Here is a 15251-nt window from a genome sequence, read left to right on the forward strand (position 1 = left end):
AGTCATTTCTGCTTCTGCTTCAATGGAACATTGTGAACTTTTAATCCGCCCTCCGTAGTGATATTCAAAGCTCCTCTGTCTGCACAGCTGTGCGTGTGTGTCTGTGTCTTTGTGTTCTCTAGGCAGACACCACCTCTCTTTGTGCAGGGTAATATCTCCTCAGAGGAAAGACTCATTACAACAGGAAATTAGTGCTATCTGAGCTTCTCTCTATGCAGGCTGATTTCCCAGATGTAGAGCAGTGGCAGTGCTAGGAGATGTCCCCGTATTCACCAGGGTCAGAGTAATCAGTCATCTGGGGTGCAGGTCTGATGTTGTCCCTGCGAGGACAGCCTGTGTCCAGGTCAGCAAGGGGGAAACCATGGTTTCGATAAAACCAAACCCTTCAAATGAGTCGTACTCTGACCCCCCCCCCCCCCCCTCTTGCTTTTTCCCCCCGAAGCTGTGTCTGCACGAGTGAGGTTTCTGCTATATCTGACGTCACTGACTCAATTGCAGGTGTCGTATGGTGCCAGCCTCGACGATACATGAAAAGCCGGCGACACTGTGCTCTCACGCTCTCTCTTTCTCCATTCACATCTCAAGAGATTTGATTATAAAGCCAGGCTGTGAGGTGGGCCCCAGAGGTGTGGGTATAGTAGCCCACTCACCTAACCACCCAACCTCAACCCTCTTCAGCCCTATCCATCTGAGATCAGCTTGATGCAAGCTGGGTGACTCATTCATCTAACTTGGCGTGTACTCTTGGCACGCACTCATCTCATTCTCTCTCACTCTCTCCTTTCCTCCTTCCCTCCACCCCTCCTATCTCTTACCAATGTTGAAAAAATGCAGTAGAAATTGACTGGTAAATCCTTTCCTCGTTTCCGTAGACTAGTGGTTTTATCGAGAATGTCTGAGTGTCTCCCTCTGTCATTCACAGGTGAAGCAGATCATGGAGGAGGCTGTCACCAGGAAGTTTGTGCATGAAGACAGCAGCCACATTGTCTCGTTTTGTGGTGAGTTTCGACTATTGGGACATATTTGTTCATTAATCACCTAAATATATAATCTTTGGTCATTGTGCCAATCAGAAGGAACCGGTCTCCTGTCGGACATGAGTCAGTCAGCTTCCATTGGCCAGGTGTTTTTTCAGACGTACACTGAGTGGACAAAACATTAAGAACACCTGCACTTTCCATTACATAGACTGACCAGGTGAAACCAGGTGAAGGTATGATCCCTTATATATGTCACTTGTTAAATCCACTTCAATCATTGTAGATGAAGGGGAGGAGACAGATTAAAGAAGGATTTTTAAGCCTTGAGACAATTGAGACATGGATTGTGTATGTTTAGCATTCAGAGGGGGAATGGAAAAGACAAAATATTTAAGTGCCTTTGAATGGGGTATGGTAGTACGTGCAAGGCGCACCGGTTTGTGTCAAGAACTGCAACGCTGCTGGGTTTTTCACACTCATCAGTTTCCCGTGTGTATCAAGAATGGTAAACCACCCAAAGGACATCCAGCCAACTTGACACAACTGTAGGAAGCATTGGAGTCAACACGGGCCAGTATCCCTGTGAAACGCTTTCAACACCTTGTAGAGTCCATGCCCTGACGAATTGAGACTGTTCTGAGGGCAAAAGGGGGGGGGGGGGGTGCAACTGAATTTTAGGAATGTGTTCCTAATGTTATATACACTCTTATTATATTTGGTATAAGAATAATATTGGTTTCCCATTTTCTGGTACCTAAAAATATGTCTATAAAACCTGACATCGCAAAGAAAATCTGTCAGAATCATGTCATTGCAACTATTGCTGGGAAGCCTCTTATGTAACACAGGCAGGGAACAAGGTCGTAGAGCCCTGTGAAGAGTTTAGGGGATTTAACACTTTAGTTAAAAAAAGGCTTGTTGTAAGCATAAGGATAGGTGATAATGACAATCTGTTGCACTGCATTGGGGTGTGAAAGAATCATCTCACAGTCACTGACGTGGGGGAGGGTGGGTGACATGTTAGTCATCAAGCCTCACTGACATCCTACCGAGGTTCGCAGGCTATTTTATCAACTGATAAAAGTGGCAAAGGAAAATACCAAATCTGCATATCACGTCAACCTGTGGGTGGAACGTTTGAGCGGCTGCTAGCTGACAACTGTGAGATCCATCTCTAAGGAAAGGCTCTCCCTTCCCACAGCATCAGTAGAGTAGCTTGCCTTTTAACAGACCTGGAAGTAAGAGCTTTCCCTCGAGCTCATACACCGTGGTGGGTGTTAGCTCCCCCTTGCATCCCCCCCCCCCCCCCCCCCCCCCCCCCATGGGCTCTCTGTGTTGTTGTGGCTCTTGTACTCCCACATATTCTACTCTGCTCACATTGTACACCAAGCTGTCACAATAGAGATGTGTCTGTGCAGAGATCACAGGATGGACCGGCAGGGCGAGGGGTGGAGGAGAGGACTTGCTTGGGCAGGTCACCAGGGAGTAATTAGCCTCTATCATCATGGTCACATTTTACATGTCGCTAAGGCAGGAGCGCCTGGAAAATGTCAAGCGTTAGCCGTTTGACACGTCTCTTCATCCTTTTCTCCTCACCAAAAGAGCTATTATTCGTTTCACTGCTGTGACCGAGATGGTCAACAGTCATCCAATTGTTAATTAAGCTTAGTATTAAAGGTGTGGTCGTGGACGTAGCCTGAGTCCGATCTGTTTCTGCTCTTTTGCCAACTCCATAAGGCACCCAGGATTTTGGCACATTGAAGAATTCATCTAAGCCAATATGGTGGTTGGCCATATTTAGAATGTGTTCATGTCATTGTGCTGAAATCGCCTGTGAGTGTAGCACTAGATGAGCCGGTCCGGGTCAGTAGCAACACACACGGAGTCCCCTAATGTGTTCTGTTGCCACAGACACATGCTGATTAGGGGTCATTACTTCAGTAGCTGTGATTACCTTTTTAATAAGAGTGCCTGTGTAGAGAGAGGACCGGGTCCAGCCACTCATTTCCTGTGACTGCTTCAACCACAGGGTATGTTTGACGCGGTGAATATTGCTTTGGTTGCATCGTCCCCGGGCTATGTTGAGCCAAAGTATCACAAAGCCAAGTAGGTTTCACCCTCTGGAATATTGTTTTCAATATTTGAAATTGTTTTGTAATAGCTGGAAAGACAAGGGGCATCCTATTGAGACCTCTTGAGTTTTATTACAAATGGCGCTTCTCTCTCCCCTGTAATAATAAGGAAAAGACAACAGAGATAATGAGAAAGGAAGAGAGAGAGAGTAGATACTGTATCAGTGAGTGTATGCAGAAAACTGCTCCAACATTACAAAAACTCTGATTACATGGTTTCATTTATTATTTGCAGATCTGTGTAAACTTTACAGTTGTTGCTATTTTTATACATGATACGTTATTCAGTGCAATAATGGACATGATATGGTAATGATTTTCATATGGGCTATGTTATGAGGATACTGTAGAGCCGGTGGGCTAAGTTGGTAAAAAAAAATCACAGATCGCAGACTGGCATTTTTTCAGGAAGTCATGGTCAGGTTTTATTATCTCAATATCAAATCGTTTTTGGTACCTTACTGTGATTGCTTTCAATTAAAATGGTTTAAAAAAAAGAAACCAACATTGCTTCTTAGCAAAGAGCAATTTCTCAAGCAAGAATTTAGCTAGGACTGTCTGGGAGTGGTCTGAGTGGAGAAGGGAAAATGGAAAACTAGCAGTTATTGGCAGAGGTGTTTGGAACTCTCTTACTTATTGGCCTATTTTTTGTCCCCGACCCCCAAAAAATCTTGGTTGACAGAGTCATCTGTTCTTTTGACCAATCGATTGGTTAAAATATTGGTTAAAATGTTAAAAGTGAATTATTCCATATATAGATGTTTGAATAAAATCAACTATATGTAGGCTGCTTTGTCTGATGCTTTAAGCACTGCAATTAAACATGAAGACACACAAAATACCCTAAAGAGGGAGCCAGAGATAAATATAGCCTAACCAGAAGAAAAACAACCTGTCTCTCCTCCTCCTTCCGTTGCTACTGGCCTTAGCAGATTCTGTCGTTACGCTCCTGAAGTTGCTGGTAATAGGCTACACCAGCGGTCGGCAACCTTTTCCATTTGGAGTGCCATGTTATCGTACATTTCTACACATCTGCGTGCCACTTATGATTTTCAAATGCACATTTCCTTGGAACAGTTTCATTTCATTTATAATAATGTCGAAATATCTCAATCAATGTCATGTGGTTAATCAAAATTCTATCTAAAGGAAAATGATACAAATGTGAAAGTATTGCCATTGCCAATATGTAATATGTCAAAATAAAAATAAAAAGCCTACGTAAAGCCAACAAATAAAAACATTGCAGGTAGAAAATATCCTGATAAAAATAAATATCCTATAAATCACATTGGCTACGCATGGCCTGTCTGCAAGGAACTTGAAACATTGTATCAACTATTAACTTGGATCTGGCCTGAAGCTCACACTAGCAAACTTGGAACATTTTATAAAAATCTCTGGGCCCTGGAGTTTCCTGGAGACAGTGATCTCTGGACAGACACAGCTTTAGGCTAATTGCACAAGGGATTTTTTCATTTTTAATTTAACTAGGCAAGTCAGTTAAGAGCAAATTCTTATTTACAATGATGGCCTACTCCAATTGTGCACTGCCCTATGGGACTCCCAATCACAGCCAGATGTGATATAGCCTGGATTCAAACCAGGTACTATAGTGGCACCTCTTGCACTGGCATGCAGTGCCTTAGACCGCTGCGCCACTCGGGAGCCCCATAAGAAGTAATAATAAGGGATAAGAAGTAATCAGGTGGGCCCTTTTTATGACATGTCCACTGGATCAAAGCCTGACATTTTTCCCCTTTCATGCTGAGTGGTTATCGAAAGAGAGAGCTGGAAAGATTTTTCAAATAGGCTATGTTGTGGAGCTAGTGTCATTCTCTATAGATGTGAAAAAATACTTTGTTTACTTGCTTTTTGAGGTGAAGAAAAAATTACTTTGAGAAGCTCCACGGTGATGGTGAGTTAAGTCAATCAGAAATAGTATCAGATCCCCAAATGGGCACATTTATAGGCCTACATTTGCGCGGAGGCCAGGTAGCCTAGGCCTAGTTCTATGCGTAATCCGGTGCATGTCAGTACTCAAGATGGACAGGAGCGCTCCAAACAACAGACAATGAAATAAACCCAAACTTTTTCCTCACAAGTGTAGCCTAGGTTGTGCGCTCTGCAAACAACGTGCCCACTTCTGCAATGACAACGGTAAGACTAATAATAATATAATTGAATTCATTAACAGAAATGTCTGTAACCCAAGCAAACGTTGTAGATGAGAACTTAAAATGATGGTGCACTAGTACTAGTGATACTAATTCTCCGCACGAGGTGTCTCGTGTACCATCGTTTTGCTTTTAGATATTTGCCACTGCTCGACAAAAAAATCTTGATCGACCAAACAAGTGGACTAAATGGGGTCAACCCTATGGTCTACTCACTAATCTACCGCATGACGATGTCACCATGGACTAAAAGGGCATTATCATAGTTTTCACAATATTATTCCAACCTCATAGTGTGGAAATTATATATAAAACATAGGGAAATCACGTTTTTGACTGCACTTGTCCTTTAACATGTATTTTTGTAGTCCTAAAAAATACACCTTTATCCTGTTGTAATCTTGTCAGAGAGGGAGAGAGCCCTCCACTGCTCTCTCAGTCCCAGTGCTGAAGCTCTCCATCAGCAGGGGTTTCCATGACGACCATGGCCTTCCCCATGTGAGCAGAACAACAGGATTAGTCCTGAGAGAGAGCTCAAATGTCAACACCGCTCAAGGCATGCCACATAGGCCTTATAGGAAGATGTGTGTCTCTGTACTGTATGGATGTGTGTGTCTGTGCACTTGTATTTACTGCAAAGCTCACGTTTATGGATAACCTGACAAAAATGATTGGCTTCTTTGAGCCACTCATAAGAGCCTCAAGCCGCAAAGCTTTGTCTGAAGTGTCTATCATGCGGCTGAGTCATAATTACACAGAAGTTACCCACTAGGCACGAACTGGTTGAATCAACACTGTTTCAACTTAATTTGTCATCCTATTGTGAAGTGGAATCTACATGGAAAATGTGGATTTAAAAAAACGAACTTGTAACCAAAATTCTACATAGACAAACCTTGTTGAAAATATGCTGAATTTGTACCTTTAAAACAACATCAGATCTTCAACGGTTAAATCCACTATCAGAAAAAATAAATAATTGGGCAGCACTTCCTACTGGAGCATTGACCTATCTACAGCAAACTTGTGGTCTCCCATCCAGAGTTTTAACCACACCCGGTTTAGCTATGCCATCTGTCACTGACTATTACCAATGTGCTATCGTGAGAATGATTGTTGAGAGATCTCCACTGAAAAACGAAATAGATTCACTGTTGCTATCGAAGTCATTCCAAAGGGTAGGTTTAACAGAGCAAATGAAATGTGACAATAGTTTATCACCCATAACATCAATGAAGCTATTTAGGCCTGTATAGCATTTGTAAAGTCATCAACAGTTATTGTTTTGAATTCAACAAAAAAATAGACAATACAATTTGGCCAAGGCAATGTTCCCTAGCGCAGTAGCCCGAGACTGCCGCGCAGCTCCCCTGGACTGCCGGTGCAGAAATATCAGCCCACAGAGAGATTGAACTTTCTAGAGCAGTGGTCACCAACCGGTCGATCGTGATCCAAGGCGTTCCTAGTTGACTGCCAAACATTTCTGTTAAAAAGCCAACGATAAAGCCCTGTGTTCCTATTATTATTTTTTTATTCGTCTCGGGCTGTTGGGCAGGTAGGCGAACTGTTGCGATTTTGAACCATTTCATGTGTCTGAAGGTACAAGCTCTGCCTTCCCGGCGGGCCCAGAGAGCAAATCAAGTATAGGCCTACCGCTAGCCAATCGGATGGCTCAGATGGCCGTGTACGCAGTAAGGTAGCGGGTATAAAAGAAAGCTACAGCAAAGTTGATAGTGTGTGATCTCAAAACGTTTAAAACCATGACTAGAGAGAGACTAGAGAATACAACAAAGAGATGCTGTTTAAGATATTACTCAGCACTGTCAACACTTTGTATTCAACACTTTTATAAGCCATAAAATGCGCTTTCTTCCTATTTCTTTGAAAAGCAAGTCAGGTAAAGACATTTTTTTTGTCTTAAAGGGGCAGTTTTGTAGTTTTAGTTTTTTTTGTATTTTGACATGCTTGAATAAGCTAAGTAGCGAATAGGCATTATTTGTCTGATTCACTGTAATAATGGCATGGGAATAATAATGCATTTTATTTTTTTTATTTATTTTTTTATTATTTTTTTTTTGAATTTTACCCCTTTTACCCCTACAAGGACACCCCTACTGACCCGGGCGACGCTAGGCCAATTGTGCGTCGCCCCACGGACCTCCCGGTCGCGGCTGGTTACGACAGAGCCTGGGGCGCGAACCCAGGACTCTGATGGCACAGCTGGCGCTGCAGTACAGCGCCCTTAACCACTGCGCCACCCGGGAGGCCCCAATGCATTTTATTTTGTCTGAAGGACAAGTGGATAAACAGGTTAATGTTTTCTCAAAAGTCTCATGGATTGTAAGGCCTACATTGAACAACACACATTGGCTGCTACTGTAGGCTGAATGATAGAACAGCAACTTCCATGTTAAAATGTTATGGGATGCGATTTTCTTCATTGATTTTGATGGTAGGCCACTCGGGTAGGCCTACATTATGATCAAATAGCTACAGTAGCCTACTTGGCCACTGTTAAAACTGTAACTTAAAGTGGCTACACCCTCAGTGTTCACAGTAAACGCACGCTGGAAGAAGCACAGAATTTTCAAAACGATCAAGTTTTCAGCAGACCTGAAATTTGCTCAGAGCTAAAAAATAAAATAAAAATGAGTGGGAATATTTGCCCTAGGGTTTCAACCTCTGATTTTAAATGTAATGATATTTAGTGATATTGAATTGTCGAAACAACCATAAATCAACATTTGAAGGAGATTTATCTTCTGCTTGGATAACTCCGTCTGTGCCACTGACTTAGTCTGGCTTTAAGTCCAGTTTGTCTACAACCAAACACAATTCAATATCACTTATTACAATAAATATCCTATTAACTTGTCGACAAGTTAACAAATAATACAAGTAAAGGAAAATGCAGAACGTAACCTTGTCATCATGATGAATACTTTCAGTGAACTCTCCTGTGGTGTTTCCCATCAATCTTTAGAAGTTACTATTATTTGTGTGTGTGTGTGTGTGTGTGTGTGTGTGTGTGTGTGTGTGTGTGTGTGTGTGTGTGTGTGTGTGTGTGTGTACACAGCTGCGGTGGAGGCTTGCGTTCTACATGGGCTTAAGCGGCGAGCGGCGGGATTCCTGCGTAGCAATAAAATAGCAGCGCTCTTCATGAAGGTGGGGAAGAGCTTCACCCCGGCAGAGGAGCTGTGCAGGAAGGCTCATGAGCTGGAACAGATCATCGAGAGCAAGTGAGAGCGCACACACACACACACACACACACACACACACACACACACACACACACACACACACACACACCATATCCACACACACACACCACCGGATCCCTGTACAGACAGACTGTAGCATTCAAAATCAAAGAGCTGTTACTGTATAGTACTTCTAACAAGTCCTTGTCACGATTTCTGTCATACGGCATCTACTCACACATATTTATAGTTTACTGATGCAACAAAGATGTAACATACTGTAATACAAAGGAAACTGCTGGGTTCCTCCTTCCCTCAGGCGGAACCAAAGCATGCCCAACCAGGACAGCGTACGGAGACTGCCCAGGCTGTCGAGCCTCAGCCCGCAGGTGGTCAGAAACCTGTGGATCCGCACGGCCCTCTTCGAGAAGGTGCTGGACAAGATCGTGCTCTACCTCGTGGAGAACAGCAGGTGAGTCATATTGGGGGAGGGGGGCGGGGGGTGGAAATGGCATGGTCACCTGCAAGGAGGAGGAAATTAAAATGCAGAAATTCATGGCTCACCTCCATCACATCTTTATGTTCCAGTAAATTCTACGAAAAAGAGGCCATTCTGATGGATCCGGTGGACGGACCCATTCTGGCCTCTTTGTTAGGTAACATTGTTAAGCTTTTACTCACATGCATCTCATCTCAGACATTATATCAGTGTAGGGAAGGGGATTCTACTCACACAGGGCACCAATTGATGTAAGGGATTCTCCTCACATGCATCTTTTCATGCCATTGTTCTGTACTCTGGCAGTGGGGCCCTGTGCCTTGGAGTACACGAAGATGAAAACGGCGGACCACTTTTGGACAGACCCCTCAGCAGACGAGCTGGTCCAGAGACACCGCATCCACAGTGGTCACTGCAGACAGGACTCCCCCACCAAGAGGCCTGCCCTTTGTGTAAGGTTCCTGGGAAGAGTAGGGGTCTGAATCTCCTCCAACAAGTCTACCAAACTCCCCCAAATAGGATTGGCCATGAGCACATTATCCCATATACGTCGCTGTATTGATTATTTCACAACTTTGTTTGGCTGACACTGCACACAATTAGCTCAGTTATCAGTGACCAATCCTGTCATTGAAGCCAACCTCAGCTTCTCTCTTTCAGTGGAAGAAAGACCTGCTGTTGTCAATGCATTAAGGAGCACAGTGCGTCCCGTGAGAGAGGACGAGTGTATTTTCATATTGTCAATGACCCCTGCAACTCGAAACCTCTCGCCACGTATCCCACTCCCATGTTACGTTGACAATGGAGAGTTGCTTATTGCAGCATTGTATCCTTTTTTAACCCAGAGGCAAATGTAATGGGCGTTGTCAACACAAACAAAGTGGCGAGATGGTTTCCCATTTAGTTTTTCTTCAAGCAAGCAAATGCAAGTGTAGCAACCTGACTCAAATACAGTGCTTAAAGGGTTCTTACAGAGCTGAATAAGTTGAATCATCGCTAATTCATTCCCAGTGGATCATTTTTGTGGACATTAGTATCAAACAAACTAAATGCGCTAAATGAACAATATTTTTTACATTTAACTAGGCAAGTCAGTTAAGAACAAATTCTCATTTACAATGACAGCCTAGAAACAGTGGGTTAAGCTGCCTTGTTCAGGGGCAGAATGATAGATTTGACATTGTCAACTCGGGGATTCGATCTAGCAACCTTTCGGTTACTGGCCCAATGCTCTAATCACTAGGCTACCTGCCACCCAATATGGCACAATACATACATTTTGTACCATTGATGTGTAGGGTGTCCAATCAAAAATGCATATTTTAACCAATGGATAAAATGATATATTAATTGTGTAGATAATTCTCTAAGAAAATGAATGGTCCAAACCTCATGTCTTTATCATACCCCATTCAAAAGGTATCTGAGTTTTTACCTGTGTAGGGATGATCAAAATTAGGGTGACTAAGTTAGAGGCGGGAGGAAAAAAGTTTTAAAACATCTGTAAAATAGCAGCCCGTCAGCAAGGCTGGATGCTGTGCGAGAATTAAGGCTACCTGTGAGGCTCACCATTGAACTCATCATCTTTCTTCTCAAATCCAGAGGACATAAAACAATATAGAGTTAAGATATTAAATGCAGCATTTTCATGTTCATATTAAAGGGATACTTTGGGATTTTGGCAATGAGGCAGATGAACTCGTGGACATCATATTTATGTCTGTATGCAGTTTGAAGGAAGTTGCTAACTAGTGTTAGTGCAATGCGCTAATGCTAGTTAGCGTAGGCTCGCAAAACTACCTCCAACTTCCTTAATACTGGCCATAAAAATGGTATTCAATGAGTTCATCTGACTCTGGGGAAGTAGATAAATGGCCTCCTTACCTTAATTCTAAAGTATCGAATTAATGTGAAGTTTCTGTTCCTTTTCACAAAAAAAAGTGTATCTCTGTGAAATGTCAGCGGAGCACTGAGCGTACCAAAAGCTTTTTATTTCCAAAGCCTTTTGCTCTTAATTCATGCTAATTTTGCTATTTGTGACCCACGGAAACAACTTGGAAGATGACGACAAAATGAAAAATCCCAAAAAGTTTCACTGCAACCCTCTGTCAACAGACATCGGTGCTTATTAGCGGATGTATTAGATTACGAATATATAAGGAAGTGAAATGTCATCACCAAATCACGTTTTCACCTACAAACTAATTTGCCAATATAGGGAAGCTGGATGGATGAATGGATGGAGTGGAATGGGGGTAAAAACATACACATTGTCTGTGTTTCCAGATCCAGAAGAGACATTCAAGTAGCAGCATTGATGAGCGACCTTCCCCCTCGCCCTCAGCCCGGGACTATGTGGAGTCACTGCACCAAAACAACAGAGCCACCCTTCTGTTTGGAAAGAACAACGTGCTGGTGCAGCCGGTAAACATTTCATCCTTCTCCCATCTCTAGGAGTGTTCTATGTACTGTACAAATAAGAAATTAGCATCTCTAGATATGCTCAGAGCCATATAAAATATGTAGAGAGATTGGTCATATTGTCGTTGCTTGTCAGTGCCCGGACTCCTCCATATTTATGATAGCTTTCAGAAACTCTTAAATATTCAGTGAAAGCGAATACACCGTTGTTAACACCACAAAACAGTAGACCCATTCGGAGACACATTTCTAATGCCAATCTGTAACAAAAAGTGTTAAACTGTGAAAGTGTCAAACATTTCTTCATAGTTCACTATAGAAAACAGATCGTCAAACTAATATCCTTCTTGCTGTTACAGAGGGATGACATGGAGGCTATCCCAGGATACCTTTCTCTCCACCAGACCGCCGACATCATGACGCTGAAGTGGACGCCCAATCAGCTGATGAACGGCTCTGTGGGAGACCTGGACTATGAACACAGGTGTGGAGGGGCAATTCACTAACGATCATGTCTCTTATTTATGTACGTCAAGATGGCACAACAGAGCGATGACATGCACCACCTGTGTGTTGCAATTGGTGCAGCAGCTCAGTGTCACTAAATCATGCAGCGTGTCTGTCTGAGTGAGACTAAGGAGGGCTCTCTGTCCTGGGGTCAACTCTGGAGAGGGGGATATAATGAGGGTTGCTTTCAGGGGCAGCAGGGGAACGGTTTTGATGGGGAAATGTTCATGCATATTTCAAATCAACCAGTCTTATTATTTTAGTGACTGTGGTTCTTAGGCCGTAATGTTTGTGGCTGTATTAACCTTTTCACACGTGAGTTCCAAAATCTCTTAATGGTCACCCCCAAGGCGCAAGTTTTTTTTTTTTAATGCGGGTGATGTCAGAATGCACTCACTGTTCCAAAATGTGATTGTTATGCCACATGACAGTTAACCCACGCTGCCCTCAAACCAAGGCCCGCTGCCTGCCAATTATCTATAGGCGATGTTTCAACTTGTCAATTATATTTGAACAAGTTTTATTTTCTAACAACAATTTGAATTGAGGTGTGTTCTGCCTCCTCATTAATTCACATAGACGTAGCCCATTTCGCTGTTGTGGACAATTTACGTTTGAGGCATTACTGAGCTAGACAAACTCTTTTGACGAGAGCCCAAGCACAAACCTTTTCCTCCCTGGCACATTTTCCATCTGGCGCTCGCATTGCCTTCACTACTAATAATATGTGTGTGGATATGTGTGTGTTCCTATCAAAGTGAAGTGCCTTATTACGTTATCTTTAGAGTTTATGTATATCGTGTTGTCGTTTCTACTGTAGCACACTGTATGTATGGAGTGTATTTACTGTTTTATTCACGTTTTCAAGTACTGGTGACAAATCATGCATTCCGATTCTTGCATAGATTGTAATGGACACATATGATGTCTGTAAAATACTTTTTGGAAGGTTGTACTGATTATGATGAGCTTATGCTAAGCTAATTTCCAGCTATGTGTAGCTCCATATTTGTTGACATGCAATGCATTCTGGTTGTCACGTAAACGTCTGTCAGACCAAAGATGTTAATACAAAACCAAGTGAAAGGATGGTTCACTCGTCTTTCGAGTAAAGTGAATGACGGAAGTGAATGATGGTAGACGACACCCTCCCTTCAACATGCATACTGTAAACAGACCCAACTCATCTTGTAACCTCTTTTTCAACAACAAAAAAAACTAACATGGCGGTGTGCACAAACGACGCATCGTCGGATAACTTTAGATTTTTATTCAATTATTTAGATCACTGGTGAGGTCACCCGTGATGTGATGAATTGTAAATAGTTATTGCTATTAGCTAATTCATATAATGTAGCCTACATTTTCCAGTTTGGATGAGAATTGTGTGGTACTGTTGCTTCTGCTATGAATGTCTGAACATTGCATCCAAAAATAAACATTGAGGACATAACATTGTAAAGACTGTGCTTGTGCAAAATATTTCTGTGAAAAAAACAGCGTGGCCAGCTCAAACGCTGACTGTTGCGTCAATCGTAACTAGACATTCTAAAGAAGTGTTCTAATCACAACGGATTGAGCGTACGCTGCAGGGACCACTGTAGAATGATCACACCTGTATGTTCGTACGTGTCAAAGCGTTAAAGAACATGTAAAACACGCATCTGGTTCTTAGTTCTACAGATACCAAGAGTAATACAATACACATATCCCATTGGCCAACTTTGTTGTTCAGCTCATTGTTGCTAGGTGAGTGATGTCTCAATAACCCCAGCTTTGATTCCATCTCTTTCAGTGTGTACTGGGATTACGCTATGACCATCCGTCTGGAGGAAATTGTTTATTTGCACTGTCATCAGCAGGGTAGGTTCACCAGCAGAGGCTAGTGGAGGTAAACATTCAGAGGACAGGCTCAATGTAATGTCTGGAATGTAATTGGCGTGTCTTTTATGGAGCTAGTCTGCTAGCTACTGATATCAACAACAGCTAGCTCTGGTTTGTTTATAAAGTTGTTCATATCCTTACAATGGATAATCTATTTGCACATTTTCTTCATAATGATTTTCCCATAAAAACTGCAATAATAGGTTTAAAAGGTCCATAAAAGGTATAATATTGTCTCTGCAGTGGACAGCGGGGGCACGGTTGTGCTGGTGAGCCAGGACGGCATCCAGAGACCCCCGCTGCGCTTCCCTAGAGGGGGGCATCTGCTCCAGTTCCTCTCCTGCCTGGAGAATGGCCTCTTGCCCCATGGCCAGCTGGATCCTCCGCTCTGGTCCCAGAGAGGAAAGGTCAGCCCTGGATGTCTACTCACAAGGGACTATCTGAGGGGTGACACATGGGGGGATGCTCTGTTTAGTCATTCAACAGTTCAATACAACCATGTGAATGGGGGGTCCCTGACAGAGCTAAATATTATTTAATTGAATTATTCGATTTTGGGGGGGGGGGAAATATTGGGTTATTTTGGAACATGCACATCAATGATATGTATATGTACTGTATATACACTTGACTGATAGGGGGGCGCACTATTGAAGCCACCGTGACTCCATCTTTGCACTCTTCCACTATTATAAAATATATTTTTAAAGCTATAGAAATGCATTTCTTAATGTCTACATTAGTTTTTACAACGTTTTATTCTATTACAGACACCCTAATGTATTCTTTTAAATTATATTATGTGAACTAAACATACAAATGTAAATATATTTTTCAAAAATCCTTAATGTTACTTTCCTCACTAAAACAAAAAAATACATAAATAAATGTAGTTTTGTCAGTTAAACATTGAATTTAAATACTGTAGAATTCCATTCATTCCTATGGAGGACTGCTCCTACCGGGGAGTACCAATATGGCTGAATGCTCCTACTGGGGAGTACCAATATGGCTGAATGCGCCTACTGGGGAGTACCAATATGGCTGAATGCGCCTACTGGGGAGTACCAATATGGCTGAATGCTCCTACTGGGGAGTACCAATATGGCTGAATGCTCCTACTGGGGAGTTCCAATATGGCTGAATGCTCCTACTGGGGAGTACCAATATGGCTGAATGCTCCTACTGGGGAGTACCAATATGACTGACCAGTGGCTTCAAAGCCTCTCAATGGCCAATACATAGCGTCAGCAATCCAGGGTTAAAACACCCCTTGCATAGATGTCACATTTTTGCTGCCTTAAAATTAAATGTAAAAAGGGATACAATTTGATGTTTTTCCATCAGATCTACACAACCTGATCCACATGTTCAAAGTGAAAAAAATAGAAGTACAGAAAAAGGTTTTCCTCTAGCTTTTTCCCTGTGCTTATTTATTTGGATCCTGACAA

At 42.5% G+C, this 15251-nt stretch overlaps 1 protein-coding gene across 1 annotated transcript in view; it reads left to right on the forward strand.

Moving 5' to 3' along the window:
- LOC139390210 (small G protein signaling modulator 1-like) overlaps positions 1 to 15251 on the forward strand; it is an 80542-nt gene that overhangs the window by 34066 nt on the left and 31225 nt on the right. Inside the window, exons 3-11 of the mRNA XM_071137467.1 lie at positions 923 to 998; positions 8366 to 8528; positions 8809 to 8961; positions 9078 to 9145; positions 9295 to 9440; positions 11275 to 11412; positions 11769 to 11893; positions 13712 to 13779; positions 14044 to 14207. Of these exons, the coding sequence (XP_070993568.1) occupies positions 923 to 998; positions 8366 to 8528; positions 8809 to 8961; positions 9078 to 9145; positions 9295 to 9440; positions 11275 to 11412; positions 11769 to 11893; positions 13712 to 13779; positions 14044 to 14207 (1101 nt within the window). The remainder of the gene's footprint in view (positions 1 to 922; positions 999 to 8365; positions 8529 to 8808; positions 8962 to 9077; positions 9146 to 9294; positions 9441 to 11274; positions 11413 to 11768; positions 11894 to 13711; positions 13780 to 14043; positions 14208 to 15251) is intronic.

This window comes from Oncorhynchus clarkii, chromosome 30 (assembly GCF_045791955.1).
Source record: "Oncorhynchus clarkii lewisi isolate Uvic-CL-2024 chromosome 30, UVic_Ocla_1.0, whole genome shotgun sequence".
Taxonomy (NCBI): Eukaryota; Metazoa; Chordata; class Actinopteri; order Salmoniformes; family Salmonidae; genus Oncorhynchus; species Oncorhynchus clarkii.